General features: G+C 40.4%; 1 protein-coding gene across 1 annotated transcript in view; it reads left to right on the top strand.

Moving 5' to 3' along the window:
* LOC150090583 (uncharacterized) overlaps window positions 1-15042 on the top strand; it is a 153120-nt gene that overhangs the window by 64999 nt on the left and 73079 nt on the right. Inside the window, exon 4 of the mRNA XM_090385101.1 lies at window positions 13387-13476. Within this exon, the coding sequence (XP_090241227.1) occupies window positions 13387-13476 (90 nt within the window). The remainder of the gene's footprint in view (window positions 1-13386; window positions 13477-15042) is intronic.

The raw sequence follows: 15042 nt of genomic DNA, 5'->3' as shown, positions 1-15042 counted from the left end.
GCTTTATCCTTGGCTGAAGTGACAACAGAACCATCTGGTTTGGACAGAGGTGGGAGCAGAGATGGGCAAAAGTTGCGGCCAATAGCTTTGGCAAGAGACCAGAATGCTCGGCTACCATTAGGGCAAGAAACAAGTTTTCTACTCTTAGCCTGTTCAAACTCTAGTTTGGACTGATTAATAACTGCTTTACAATTGTGAGCTTTGGTGTAGGCAGAAAATGAAACTGAAGAATTAGAAACAAGCCAATTACGATATGCAACATTATTCTCTTGAACAGCCTTAGCACATTTATTGGAAAACCAAGGTTTAGCATTAGCATTAGCATTAGCATTAGCAAAGGCATATGATGCAAGAAAGCAAGCTTATTCAGCATCAGCCGAAAAAAAAAAAAAAAAAACCCACTCCCATTTCACCCCTCCGTTCGTTCGAAGTACCTGTCCAGTTGAGCTTTAAATTTGTTTAGGCTATCAACCTCAACAACAAGTGATGGAAGTCGGTTCCACCAACCAACCACCCGCTGGCCAAAGGCAAATTTCCGCACATCTATCCGACATCCGTCCTTCCTCAATTTGAATTTATGCCCTCTGAGGTGATTATTCTGAGAAAGATGAAGAATCCCATTGGCATTGAGCATGCTCAAACCATTCAAAGCCTTATACACCTCTATCAGATCACCTCGCCGGTGCCTAGTCTCCAAACTCTGTAATTTGCAAAACTTAAGCCTTTCTTCGTAAGAGCAACCCTTTGTTCCATTTACTAATCTTGTTGCCCTTCTCTGTACCCGTTCCAGCAGCTCTACATCCTTCTTGAAATGAGGCCTCCAGACCTGTATACAGTACTCAAGATGTGGCCTTACCATTGCCTTATACAAGGGAATAATCACCTCCTTATCCCTGCTAGAAAAATTCCTGTATATCATTGACAAGACACCATGAGCTACTCTTGCAGCTCGTCTGCACTGCTCAGAGAACTTCATATCTGCCTGCACAATTACCCCCAGGTCCTTTTCATTCTCCACCACTGTCAGTGTAGTACCGCAGAGTTGATACGTTGCTCTGGGGTTACTGTTTCCCATATGCAGCACTTTACATTTGTCGATGTTAAACCTCATTTGCCACCTCTCAGCCCATCTGTTCAACCTTTCCAGATCCTGTTGCAGCAGCATAGCGTCAGTATTGTCCTTAACGACCCTGCCAACCTTTGTATCATCTGCAAACTTGGACATTAAACTTGATATCCCATCATCAATATCATTCATAAACACCGAAAACAACAACGGACCCAACACTGAACCTTGAGGAACTCCACTAATAACATTAGTCCACGTTGAGCAGTGTCCATTGATTACCACTCTCTGTCTTCTGCCACTCAACCATCCCCTTATCCATAGCAGCAATTTGCCTCCAATGCCACACTGCTCCAATTTGTGCAGCAGTCTTCCATGTGCAACAGTATCAAAAGCCTTTCTAAGATCCAAATATATAATATCAAAGTTATTCCCTGCATCCAGTTCTTTTGTGACTACATCATAGTATCCAATCAAATTGGTCAGGCAAGAACTGCCCTTAACAAAACCATGCTGCGTCTGAGCTATAACTGAATTCTTGTCTAGATGATCCTGCAGTGCTTCTTTAACCAGTGCCTCCATTAATTTACCTGGAACAGAAGTTAAACTAACAGGTCTATAATTACTTGTGTCAGCCTTTGATCCTCCTTTGTGAATTGGGGTTACATTTGCACATCTCCAGTCTATGGGTACCTCCCCTGAGTCCAAAGAAGCTCTCATAATTATGGCTAGGGGTTTGCATACTTCCTTTGCTGCCTCCTTTAATATAACTGGATAGATCCCATCCACCCCAGGTGCCTTTTTTATGTTTATCCTCAACAATCTCTCCTCCACTTTCCTCTCAGTTATTACAAAATCATCCAGCTCACTGCCAATGTTTACTTTACCTGCATCATTCTCCTTCCTGAATAACTCCTCATGCGTGAATGTAGATGCAAAATACTCGTTTAGATTGTTAGCCACCTGAGCAGGATCCTCAACTGTTGAACCATCAATATCCAGTGGACCAATCTGATTCATCCCTTTCCTTTTCGAGTTCAAGTATGTAAAGAACTCTTTTCTGTTTTTCTTTGCATCCTTTGCCAAGGATTTTTCATAGTCTGCCTTTGCCTGCCTAATCTCCTTTGTGACTTGGTTACAGACCAACTTATATCTATCATAGGCTTCCATGTCACCCATTAATTTGTATGTATCCATGCATTTTTCTTCTCTGCCACATGTCTCATTAGTTCATCTGACAACCATTTAGGCCTAAACCTTGAACAATATTTCTTAGTTGGTATGTAAAGCCTGGTAGCCTCCAAGATTAGTTCCTTGAATGCTTCCCATTTTGAGTTTGCTGTTGGTAACATCATCAGTTGGTCCCACTGTATAGAATTTAAATACTGTCTCAGACCATCATAGTCGCCTTTACGAAAACAAAAACCCTTCCCTTTACCTCTGATGGTAGTTACCTCCTTGAGTAAATCCCACTTCAACACACTGTGATCACTGCCACCTAGTGGTTCATTTATCTGCAGGTTCTTAATGCATGAAGAATCACTACTGATAATCAGATCAAGAGTATTGCTCCCTCTTGTTGCCTCACGAACATGCTGATGTAGAAAACAATCATCCAATAAATCCACAAAAGCCTTGCTAGTGTGCGAGTGACTAACCCACAAATTCCAGTCAATATCTGGGAAATTAAAGTCCCCCATTATAAGACTCTCTGATTTACTGGCCCACTCTATTTCCCTGTACAATATCTTATTATACTCATCAGAGTCATTAGGCCTATAGCACACTCCTACTCTCAATTTTGATTTCCCTATGCTTATGTCACACCAAACTGACTCGACACTGCCCTGTCCATCGATGTCGACTGGCTTCACTTCCTTGGACTTTATGTGTTTCTTAATTAATAGCATAACCCCTCCTCCCCTCCTGTCCTGTCTATCCTTTCTATACACATTGTATTCCCCAAATTCCAGTTCCGCATTACTTATATCTGTGTGACACCACGTCTCTGATATCCCAACAATATCTGCCTTTGATGTTTTGAGCAATACCTCAAATTCATCAAATTTATTTACCAAACTCCTAGCATTGGTGTACACGCAGGTATACATGCACCTGTTTCTATTCTTAGCTACCCTAACACAACCCATGTGTTTACTTGTACTGCAATGACTACCAGCAGTCTCTGAAATATCCTGCATCTTGTTTTTCAGACTTCTGCTCGTTTCAATAGAAGCAGTGCAAGAATCACTTCCACCTCTGCCACTGGCTACTGTTAATCTATTAGTCCTTGTATCCCCCCCAACTAGCAGTTTTCCGACCCACCTAACACTGCCTCGACAGCATCAGCAAAAATTCTTGCACCCTTTCTATTTAAGTGTATCCCATCCCTGTAGAAGCAATATCTCCTGTTAACAAGTACAGTCCAGGCTGAAAAAAATTCTACCCCTTGAGCCTTGCACAATCCCTCCAGGGCCGAATTGATCGACAAGGCTCTCATCATATACTCCCTCCTATCGTGTCTGGGCAGAATTGCAGACACTTTCAAGTTCAACCCTAATTCACGGCTTTTTTTGAACAGTGACCTGTACTTGCTAAGTAATTCCGCCGGTCTCCTACTCTTAATATCATTAGTGCCAACGTGTACAACTATATCACCTTTTGTGCCCTTAAAAGATGATATCCGCTCTACAACGTCATCAACCTTTGCCCCTGGCAGACATACCCTGGTCCTATTCCACCTATCCTTTTTACAAAGTATGTTCCCCGTTTCCCTGACAATAGAGTCACCAACAACTACTAGTTCCTGTGGGACCAGCGCATTCTGCGTAGGGGGCTGCTTCTGTGTTGCCTGATGACCAAGTGCAAGCTCTGGCGTTGATGTGGGCAGCTGAGAGCTTGATGGGCCCCTCAATTTATTTCCTTCGAGGGCATCCACCCTGTCCTTCAAGCTCTCATAAAGGCCCATAACAACGCTGAGTTGTCGCCTGATTTCCTTGCACTCCTTACATCGTGCACACACAAAGACATCCCCCTTGGCAGTATCATGTCCCGTAACCGACTGCTCCGCAAACATCAAGCAAACAGTGCATTTTAATAGACTGTGATTCAGAGGGCAACTGCCCCCCTCAGTTCTCCCCAGAACCACAGCACTTCCATTAGCTTGAGCCTTTTGCTTTGCTGCTCTGGTCAGAGTCATGATTCCGATTTAATTGAATAAAATTCAAAACAAAAATTAAATCCTTAAGTTATATCCCAAAACAGTTATGTTATATATATATATTTTTCGGTATCTAGTGTTTTCTACGAGTTCTCTTTATACAACTTCCGTATCACGTGCACCACTATAGTTATGTATTAATTATTTGTTACGATTAAGTCGTTATATATATATATATAGAGTTAAAAGTCCAATTTAATTGACAATAAAGTTTATCAAGATTAATAGATTTACTGATTAATTGACAATATTATATTATGCACTATACGACACTAAGCTTATGCTATCGTGTAAAAATGGCGGGAATTCACGAACGGTATTTCTACGGACTCGTAAGTATTGATTAGCTTCCAAATCTCGCTATCTCAATTTAGAATAAACTAAGGATCCTGACTAGGTCTATAATCTACTTATAGAAGATAATTTGATATAACAGTTGGTTAATAAATCGACTAAATTTGGTTAAAAAAAATTTGGTTTGTGACACGTGGATTTGATACCGTTACCGATACTGAGTAAAATCTACAAAATCTCTGTCTAAGTTAAACTTTAAACTAAGTATCATAACTAGGAATATAAAGCTACTCTAGAAAATAAGTTAATATGACAATTTAAACTAATAAAGCAGAAAATAAATCAGGAAAAACTTCTCTGTTTGAAGAGCTTTAAGGACAATGTCCGCACAGGCCTTTAGGTTTAATAAAGGACGAGATTTTAAAGTGGAGTGTGGGATAAAGGATTCCATTCCTGCAAGAATAATTTCACTGACACGATCTGAGCAAACGTTGACATCAGAAGTTTTGAAACAGTAATCCGACCAAGGAAAAGAAGAAAAGAAGTCTCGCAGGTCATCCCATTTTGCATTCTTGTAATGCCAAACAACACGAGGTTGGGAATATCCATGAGATAAAGGTTCCATAAAGACAGATGTAGGATAGATGTGCGGAAATTTGCCTTTAGCCAGCGGGTGGTTGGTTGGTGGAACAGACTTCGACTCCTGAGAAGAGACAATCACCAAGTTGTGATCTGAAGTGCGTAAAGGACCTCTCACTTCGACCGTGTACTTAGAAGGGTTGTTTGTGAGAAAAAGATTAAGCGTATTGGCTGTGTGATTAGGATTGTCTGGTATTCTTGTAGGTAAATGAACAATCTGTGCTAGGCCATTAGTAATTGCAAAAGCCTCAGCATCTCGACCTGCTGGGTCGGTGTGACTAGAAAACGGAAGCGAGCTGGAGTTGTGAACATTAAAATCACCAAGGAAAATTACCTCACTGTTAGGAAAGTTGGACTGGAGAAAGTCAGGTTGCAAAGAGAGGAAGTCAAAGAGCTCCAAGTGATTAGTCGAGTTGGGAGAACGGTAGAGACAACAGATGAATTTTATACAATGAGGTAGAGAGAGAGAGAGATTTTAAGCCAGAGAAGATCAAAGAGAGGAGATTCCAAATTGTCAAGTCTCTGACAAGGAATATCAGAACGCACATGTCCGTTCTGATATTCCTTGTCCGTTCTGACAAGGAATATCAGAACGGACATGTGCACAAGTACCACCTTTGAGCCGAATGGAATCATACAGCGAATAATTTGGGCATTTGAGATGAGCAGTAGTTGAATCAACCGATAACTGAGATTCTTTCAGAAAAAGTACATGGGGTTTGGCAGACTGCAAGTGGAAATGGACATTGTTGAGATTAGAATTGAGACCATGTATATTTGTGAAATGAATTAGGAAGTGCTTGGGAGCTTTAGATCTTTTCGCAGATAAGCTTGTTCTATTAGTTTGACAATTCATTGTGTATTCAATAGTAAGAAAAAGTGCGTGGGACATGCTGTATGAAGTAATGAAATTTTTGGATATTGCGTACACATTGTAAAAATATACCCAAATCCTTGACATAACGTGGCCTCGACAATGCTCCCCGCATACACACTACTCGGACTCCCTCCAGTCACTATCTGGCAGAGTAGAGGTAGCAAGATTATACACTAGCTGATCCGGAAGCCTCCCAGAGAGTTACCAATAGGTTCAGTCCAGTGTACTAACTAGCGGCCAGCCTACAAACACCGTTTTAGAGCTGTACCCTCGAAATGTAAGGAATATCGGATCTCGCCACAACGTTCATCATAACCTCAAAAGTCATCAATCATACTGCATGATTGAAGAGATAGGAAAGGGTTGACTGGAACTTAGCTCTAGAGACTAAACATGGGTTCCACCACTTCAAGCCTCCAATGAGCAAAGTGGTGGTATTTCACCGGTTGATGAAAGTCATCTACCACCTAGTACTGCCTGTTAACATAGAGGGGCGGCGTTCCTCCATGTGGTGTGGGTGCCACACCTCGACCCCTGATTACGTTGGTTCACACCTGGGTGGTCACCCACCATGTACTTGAGCATGGAGGTTATACCCAGGATTGCTAACAGTCCCACCATCGTGAAGGTGCAAGCAGAGGATATGACTGTCACAGACCATCCGGGGCACTTATGAAACATTTCTACCATTCCAAGCATCTCTCTACCGAGATGCAGTTTCCTGAAGGGTGTGAAACCATGACGAAGGAAAGGAAGAGCTGACTCAGACCCACCATCAAGTCTAAGAAAAGGGAGAAGCATTCAGGTTATACTGTTCCGAACCTCTCCAAAGGTACGAACAGCCTCATAGAAACAAGTCAGCAACAAGAACAACCAATAGATTGACAGTAGCCACTGGCAGAGGTGAAAGAGATTCTTGCACTGCTTCTATTAGAATGAGCAGAAGCCTGAAAAACAAGATGCTTGATATTTCAGAGACTGCTGGGAGCCATTGCGGTACAAGTAAACACATGGGTTGTGTTAGGGTAGCTAAGAATAGAAACAGGTGCAGGTATACTTGCGTGTACACCAATGCTAGGAGTTTAGTAAACAAATTTGATGAATTTGAGGTATTGCTCAAAACATCAAAGGCAGATATTGTTGGGATATCAGAGACCTGGTGTCACACAGATATAAGTAATGCGGATCTGGAATTTGGGGAATACAATGTGTATAGAAAGGATAGACAGGACAGGAGGGGAGGAGGGGTTATGCTATTAATTAAGAAACACATAAAGTCCAAGGAAGTGAAGCCAGTCGACATCGATGGACAGGGCAGTGTTGAGTCAGTTTGGTGTGACATAAGCATAGGGAAATCAAAATTGAGAGTAGGAGTGTGCTATAGGCCTAATGACTCTGATGAGTATAATAAGATATTGTACAGGGAAATAGAGTGGGCCAGTAAATCAGAGAGTCTTATAATGGGAGATTTTAATTTCCCAGATATTGACTGGAATTTGGCGGCTGGTCACTCACACACTAGCAGGGCTTTTGTGGATTTATTGGATGATTGTTTTCTGCATCAGCATGTTCGGGAGGCAACTAGAGGGAGCAATACTCTTGATCTGATTATCAGTAGTGATTCTTCATGCATTAAGAATCTGCAGATAAATGAACCACTAGGTGGCAGTGATCACAGTGTGTTGAAGTGGGATTTACTCAAGGAGGTAACTACCATCAGAGGTAAAGGGAAGGGTTTTTGTTTTCGTAAAGGCGACTATGATGGACTGAGACAGTATTTAAATTCTACACAGTGGGACCAACTGATGACGTTACCAACAGCAAACTCAAAATGGGAAGCATTCAAGGAACTAATATTGGAGGCTACCAGACTTTACATACCAACTAAGAAATATTGTTCGAGGTTTAGGCCTAAATGGTTGTCAGATGAACTAATGAGACATGTGGCAGAGAAGAAAAATGCATGGGATACATACAAATTAATGGGTGACATGGAAGCCTATGATAGATATAAGTTGGTCTGTAACCAAGTCACAAAGGAGATTAGGCAGACAAAGGCAGACTACGAAAAATCCTTGGCAAAGGATGCAAAGAAAAACAGAAAAGAGTTCTTTACATATTTAAACTCAAGAAGGAAAGGGATGAATCAGATTGGTCCACTGGATATTGATGGTTCAACAGTTGAGGATCCTGCTCAGGTGGCTAACAATCTAAATGAGTATTTTGCATCTACATTCACGCATGAGGAGTTATTCAGGAAGGAGAATGATGTAGGTAAAGTAAACATTGGCAGTAAGCTGGATGGTTTTGTGATAACTGAGAGGAACGTGGAGGAGAGATTGTTGAGGATAAACATAAAAAAGGCACCTGGGGTGGATGGGATCTATCTAGTTATATTAAAGGAGGCAGCAAAGGAAGTAAGCAAACCCCTAGCCATAATTATGAGAGCTTCTTTGGACTCAGGGGAGGGTACCCATGGACTGGAGATGTGCAAATGTAACCCCAATTCACAAAGGAGGATCAAAGGCTGAACAAGTAATTATAGACCTGTTAGTTTAACTTCTGTTCCAGGTAAATTAATGGAGGCACTGGTTAAAGAAGCACTGCAGGATCATCTAGAGAAGAATTCAGTTATAGCTCAGACGCAGCATGGTTTTGTTAAGGGCAGGTCTTGCCTGACCAATTTGATTGGATACTATGATGTAGTCACAAAAGAACTGGATGCAGGGAATAACTTTGATATTATATATTTGGATCTTAGAAAGGCTTTTGATACTGTTGCACATGGAAGACTGCTGCACAAATTGGAGCAGTGTGGCATTGGAGGCAAATTGCTGCTATGGATAAGGGGATGGTTGAGTGGCAGAAGACAGAGAGTGGTAATCAATGGACACTGCTCAACGTGGACTAACGTTATTAGTGGAGTTCCTCAGGGTTCAGTGTTGGGTCCGTTGTTGTTTTCGGTGTTTATGAATGATATTGATGATGGGATATCAAGTTTAATGTCCAAGTTTGCTGATGATACAAAGGTTGGCAGGGTTGTTAAGGACACTACTGACGCTATGCTGCTGCAACAGGATCTGGAAAGGTTGAACAGATGGGCTGAGAGGTGGCAAATGAAGTTTAACATTGACAAATGTAAAGTACTACATATGGGAAACAGTAACCCCAGAGCAACGTATCACCTCTGCGGTACTACACTGACAGTGGTGGAGAATGAAAAGGGCCTGGGGGTAATTGTGCAGGCAGATATGAAGTTCTCTGAGCAGTGCAGATGAGCTGCAAGAGTAGCTCATGGTGTCTTGTCAATGATATACAGGAATTTTTCTAGCAGGGATAAGGAGGTGATTATTCCCTTGTATAAGGCAATGGTTAGGCCACATCTTGAGTACTGTATACAGATCTGGAGGCCTCATTTCAAGAAGGATGTAGAGCTGCTGGAACGGGTACAGAGAAGGGCAACAAGATTAGTGAATGGAACAAAGGGGTGCTCTTACGAAGAAAGGCTTAAGTTTTGCAAATTACAGAGTCTGGAGACTAGGCACCGGCGAGGTGATCTGATAGAGGTGTATAAGGTTTTGAATGGTTTGAGCATGCTCAATGCCAATGGGATTCTTCATCTTGCTCAGAATAATCACCTCAGAGGGCATAAATTCAAATTGAGGAAGGACGGATGTCGGATAGATGTGCGGAAATTTGCCTTTGGCCAGCGGGTGGTTGGTTGGTGGAACCGACTTCCATCACTTGTTGTTGAGGTTGATAGCCTAAACAAATTTAAAGCTCAACTGGACAGGTATTTCGAACGAACGGAGGGGTGAAATGGGAGTGGTGTGTGTTTTTTTTTTTTGGCTGATGCTGAATAAGCTTGCTTTCTTGCATCATATGCCTCTACTAATGCTAATGGTAAGAACACCTGCCACCAACTGCTGAGGGACATATGAAGATTAAAGTGAGAATTACCTCCAGAACGAATCAAAGCCAATATTCAAAGGCCACCAGAGCTCCAACAAGGACATACATCAAAACTTCTATGAAGTGCACTGTTTTCTACCAAAACGCTAGAAGCCTGAGAAAGAAGCTTCAGACAATGGAAATTCTTCTCCTATCAAGGTTGTATGACGTGATTTGCATTACAGAGACTTGGCTCTCCCCTAATGAAGAGAACTTCGCCTTCTCTCAACCTGCATGTTTTTCTGGTATTTTTGCCTCAAGAGAGCGGAGGATTGGTGGCAGTGTAGGCATTCTCTTCAACACACAGAAATTCTTACTGACTAGCTCAGCCACTTTGAAGACAGAACTGTTTGAAACTGTAAGAGTCCCACTCAGTGTCCAAGACAACAGACTTGACATGTGCACAGTCTATATCTCCCCACCTTTAGTTAAGAACACTATACAAGAGGTCTCTAACTGGATCATTAATCAATGCCACCCAAAAGAAACTTTACTTTTGTGTGTGGAGGCTTTAATATTAGCACAGACCAACACAGTCTTCACAGATTGTTGTCCTCTAATCTGGCTGCAGTAGGACTGACCCTCCAGAACTTTGCCCCCACTAGAGGCACTAGCCAGTTAGACCTAATCTTTGCAACAGACTCCCTCACCTTAGACAGCCAGCCTGAAACAGCCTTCATGTCAGACCACTTAACAGTAGCCCTCTGTCTCCCAATTGCTTCCAAGTCACCATGGCAACATCAGATACCAGTTAAGAAAAATGTGATTAGTACTTCACTCCTTGATCCACAGAAATGCTGCTTTGAAGCATCCATCTTTCCTTGGGATGCCCTAAACTAATGTCATTCACAGCTCGGGCTGCACTTTCTTACCTGCTGGCTGAATTCCATTGCTCGATCTGCAGCATCAAAAACCATGTCAATTTCTCGCCGGAGTAAAGCATGGTGGAACCAACACTTCAGCCTCGAATTTCAGAATAAGCAAAGGCTTCATGCAAAATGGAAAGCCACATCAGACCTAATAGACAGGATAGCATACTCAAGAACCCGTGCTCAGTTTAACAGAAATAAATCTAAAGCCATGAAAGCCTACATTGATATCTGGTGTCTTCCCTACTCAAGGTAGGGAAGACACTGTTTAAGGCAGGTCTTGATGATTTCCCTCAACAAATTAATCCGATCGAATGGCTTGACCACATTACAAGATTCGAGCCCAAGTATGCGTCAGACTGTAAGAACCTTCACAACAGTTGTCCGAGAGATACCTTCACATCCATCATCATTACAAAAGGAGAGCTCATCCAGTCCATCAGTAGTATCCCACCAACATCATGTGCTGTATTTGATGGTATCCCACAATTTATCCTTAAGAGTGTAAGTGTTTTCATCATAGATGCACCTCTAGAAATCATAAATGGAATTCTCACAACTCAAAGTTTCCCAACAGCCTGGAACCAATATATAGTTCAGGCAATTCCAAAAACACATGAAGCTACCTCAGTATCACAGTTCAGGCCAGTTATTAACGCGTCATGCATCCTCAAAGTTATGGAGAAGTGCCTTCTTCCCATCTTAACCAACCAAGTTCTCCCATGCAATTCACAATTTATCCGTTATGCACTGAAATGCAGGTCCACCATTACCAACCTGTTGGCAACTACTAACACCATTCTGGAGGCTCTACAGGATAGGGAGGAGATGGCAATTGTGTATCTAGATATCCAGTCTGCCTTCAACTGCATTGATGTCCAGCCCCTCCTTTGGCTATGTGAGGAGGGATACCAGATTAAAGGAAATATCCTTGAATTCTTAAAGTCGCTTCTTACAACCAGGGTTCTTCACCTGACGGTGAATAAAAAATCCTTCACTAAGAAAGTCAGTGTAGGTGTTCCCCAGGGCGGAGTTCTGTCTGGGCTCCTCTTTACTGCTGCCATCCACCCATTCCTGTTCCAGGAAATGGATTTTCTTAGCTACACAGATGATTTGAAGCTCCTCTATCGGATCCATGGGACCGACCAACCTGAGACTGCTTCCGACACCGACAACAGCCTAAAAGCTCTTGTTACGTACTTAGCACAGTTCTCTCTCCAGATTAATCCAAATAAATCTGCACAAATGGTGCTCTCACTCAAATCACACCCAACTCAACTAAACCAGAAAATCCATGGAACCTCCATTCCTCCAGTAACCAAGCACAGAGATCTTGGGGTCATCTTTGACCCTAAGCTCAGCTTTAAACACCATGTGGCAGATATTCACAATAAGGCCTGCTGATCCAGATGGCTTGCCAAACAACATCATGTCACAGAGTCTCAGTACACCATTCAATATATTTACCGGTTTCTTTAGCCAGTCATTACCTACTGATCTGAAATCTGGGCATCGGCAGCAAAAACCACGCTAAAAACCATCTCATCTGATGAGTACTGGCTTCTTCGGTGCGTGCTCTTCAAGCACAAGCTTCCACCCTTCACACATACTTCAGAAATGACAAACTTCTAAACTACAGAAAAGTCTCAGAACGGATCTTCACCCTCCACTTGCTCGTCACCATTAAAATGATAGCGGGTGAAACCAACAGGCCAAGTTTTTGGCAGATTTGTAGTTGGAGAATCCCCCCCGAGACCCGTAAGGGTCCTCCCTTCTTTACAGTCCATGGTGTGGAAGCTCAGGAAGGGCGACAGATTCCAGCCAATGGAGATGCTTCAGAACGTCCAAGATATGGATGCTGACTATAAGAAATTCATTGAGGACAAAGCCTACAGAAGATGTATCATCATGGAGCAGCTCTTGTCTTCAACCGAGTGACTGTTACTATTTTTCCTTGATTGGTTTGTTGATATTGTAAAAAAAAAAAAAAAAATCTTTTCATGTGTTTACAACTTATGTTTTTGTTATTAGAGTTTTAGTTTGTTTCTGTGTTAAACCCCTAGCATTTTTGCTGTTATGGGCATTGCATATATGTAAAATATACTTATTTTTGCTGGTTGCAATAAAGATATTATATTTATATTATTTTTACATGTGCTATTTTTAACACAGGACTTTAAGTTATTTGATATCATGTATCTTTGTTGTTTAGAATGATGTCTTACTTTTTTAATTTAATATATGTGTAACAAGTTGTAATAATTCGAATGCCTGTCTGTAGAAACTTTAATGGAATATTTATGCCTTGTATTATAGGTGTACAAAAAAAAAAAAAAAAAAGGCTTGCAGTAATACTGAGAGGGGGAACATGGGATTGCAGTTTCTATGATTTTTAATTGTAGTTACTATGCAATTTTTATATCTTTTGATTATTAGAGCTGCAAATATTGAAAGTTGGATATTCTTATAGGAGAAAGTGCAGAATATTGCTAAAGCACTGTTGGAACCTAATGTAGTTTCTCATCTAAAGAAAAAGCTAGAAAGGATAAAAAAGAAGAGGGTAAGTGCATTGTTTATAAAACAAATCGATAAATTGATTAACATACATTTTATATAATAAAATGCTTATTTAATTATTCATTTCCTGTATTCATTCTTTAATCTTATTAACTTAATTTTCTTCTAATTTTAAATCCATCCTTTGAATTGAAAATGTTTCTTTCCTTCTAACACTGTCTTTGAGCATGAAGCATTTGATGAATTTTGGCAAATATATTATAATATTTTTTGAACCATTTCATACACAACAGTACAGCAGGCCCCTGTTATAACGCAGTTCGCTTTACGCCGATTCGCTATAATGCTGTTCTTATATTATAACCCGTATCTGACTATAACATTGTCACAGATCACTATAACGCTCTTTTACAGATTGCATTTTTGGCATATTTAACGAAATCGTTTCATTTGATGGAGTCGATGGCTTGAAAATGAATATCAAAACAGCATTAAAACATTTCCCATGCCGACTGAGAAATTTTCCCACGGTCAGTGATATTTTCTTGCACGCTAATTTAATTGCAGTACAGTGACTTGTTATGTAGTTTCGAGATCAACATTTTTTTAAAATGTTGATCTCGGGAAAATTATGATACAATGATACTTGAACATTGTATCATAATTAATGCAACCAAGGCAGTTACATTTTCGAAGAGTTAATAATGGCCGATAAGAATAAAAAAGCAACAAGGTCTGGGTGCAGTACGAAAACTATAAATGTAAGAAAAAGACTGAATTTTAAAATTAAATTAGATGTTTTGAAGCAAATCGATTCCGGTCAAAGACAAGCAGATGTGTGCCATAATTTAGGACTTGCAAGTTTAACTGTAAGAACAATTATAAAAAAATAAAGAATTAATTTTATTTCCGGAAAGCCGGAAAGATACAATACGATGATCTGAAAAAAACTCACCTAAAAAAAAATGTGGAACCATTTAAAACTAGTAAGGGCTGGTTGAATAGATTTAAAATCCAGGGAGAAGCCGCAAGTGCAGATTAAGGAGCCGAAACTTTCAAAAAAGAACTTGTTAAAATTATTGAAGAGGGATATTATGTGTTATACTTCTCAACAAGTTTTTAAAATAGATGAAGCAGGACTTTTGTGGAAACGAATGCCTAAAAGAAGTTTCATATTGAAAGAAGAAAAAAACATGCCAGATTTCAAAGCGGCAAAGGATCGGTTAACTTTATTGTTGGGTGGTAATGCTGCGGGGGATTTAAAATTAATACCCCTTTTAGTTTATTTGGAAGAGGGCCAAAGTTCAACCCAAAATCAACATATTTTTCTTGATTAAATTCATCAATTAAATTAAATCAATTTAGATCAATTAAATTCATGATTTTAATTGGAATTTTAAGTTTAATTTTGATACGTAAGTAGTTACCACATAATTATATACGTATGTAATGCAGAATATTTTATACGTACAAATATTTGAATATTAAATATTTTGACCGACATTTGTGCATCTTTTCACTATCGTTTATTATTGATCAGGAAATATCCTATTACCACATAATTATATACGTATGTAATGCAGAATATTTTATACATACAAATATTTGA

The sequence above is a fragment of the Mastigoproctus giganteus genome, chromosome 1 (assembly GCF_048544385.1).
Source record: "Mastigoproctus giganteus isolate SK-2022 chromosome 1, ASM4854438v1, whole genome shotgun sequence".
NCBI classification, from domain to species: Eukaryota; Metazoa; Arthropoda; class Arachnida; order Uropygi; family Thelyphonidae; genus Mastigoproctus; species Mastigoproctus giganteus.
The sequence above is the reverse complement of the archived record's forward strand: the minus strand, read 5'-3'. Positions and strand labels throughout refer to the sequence as shown.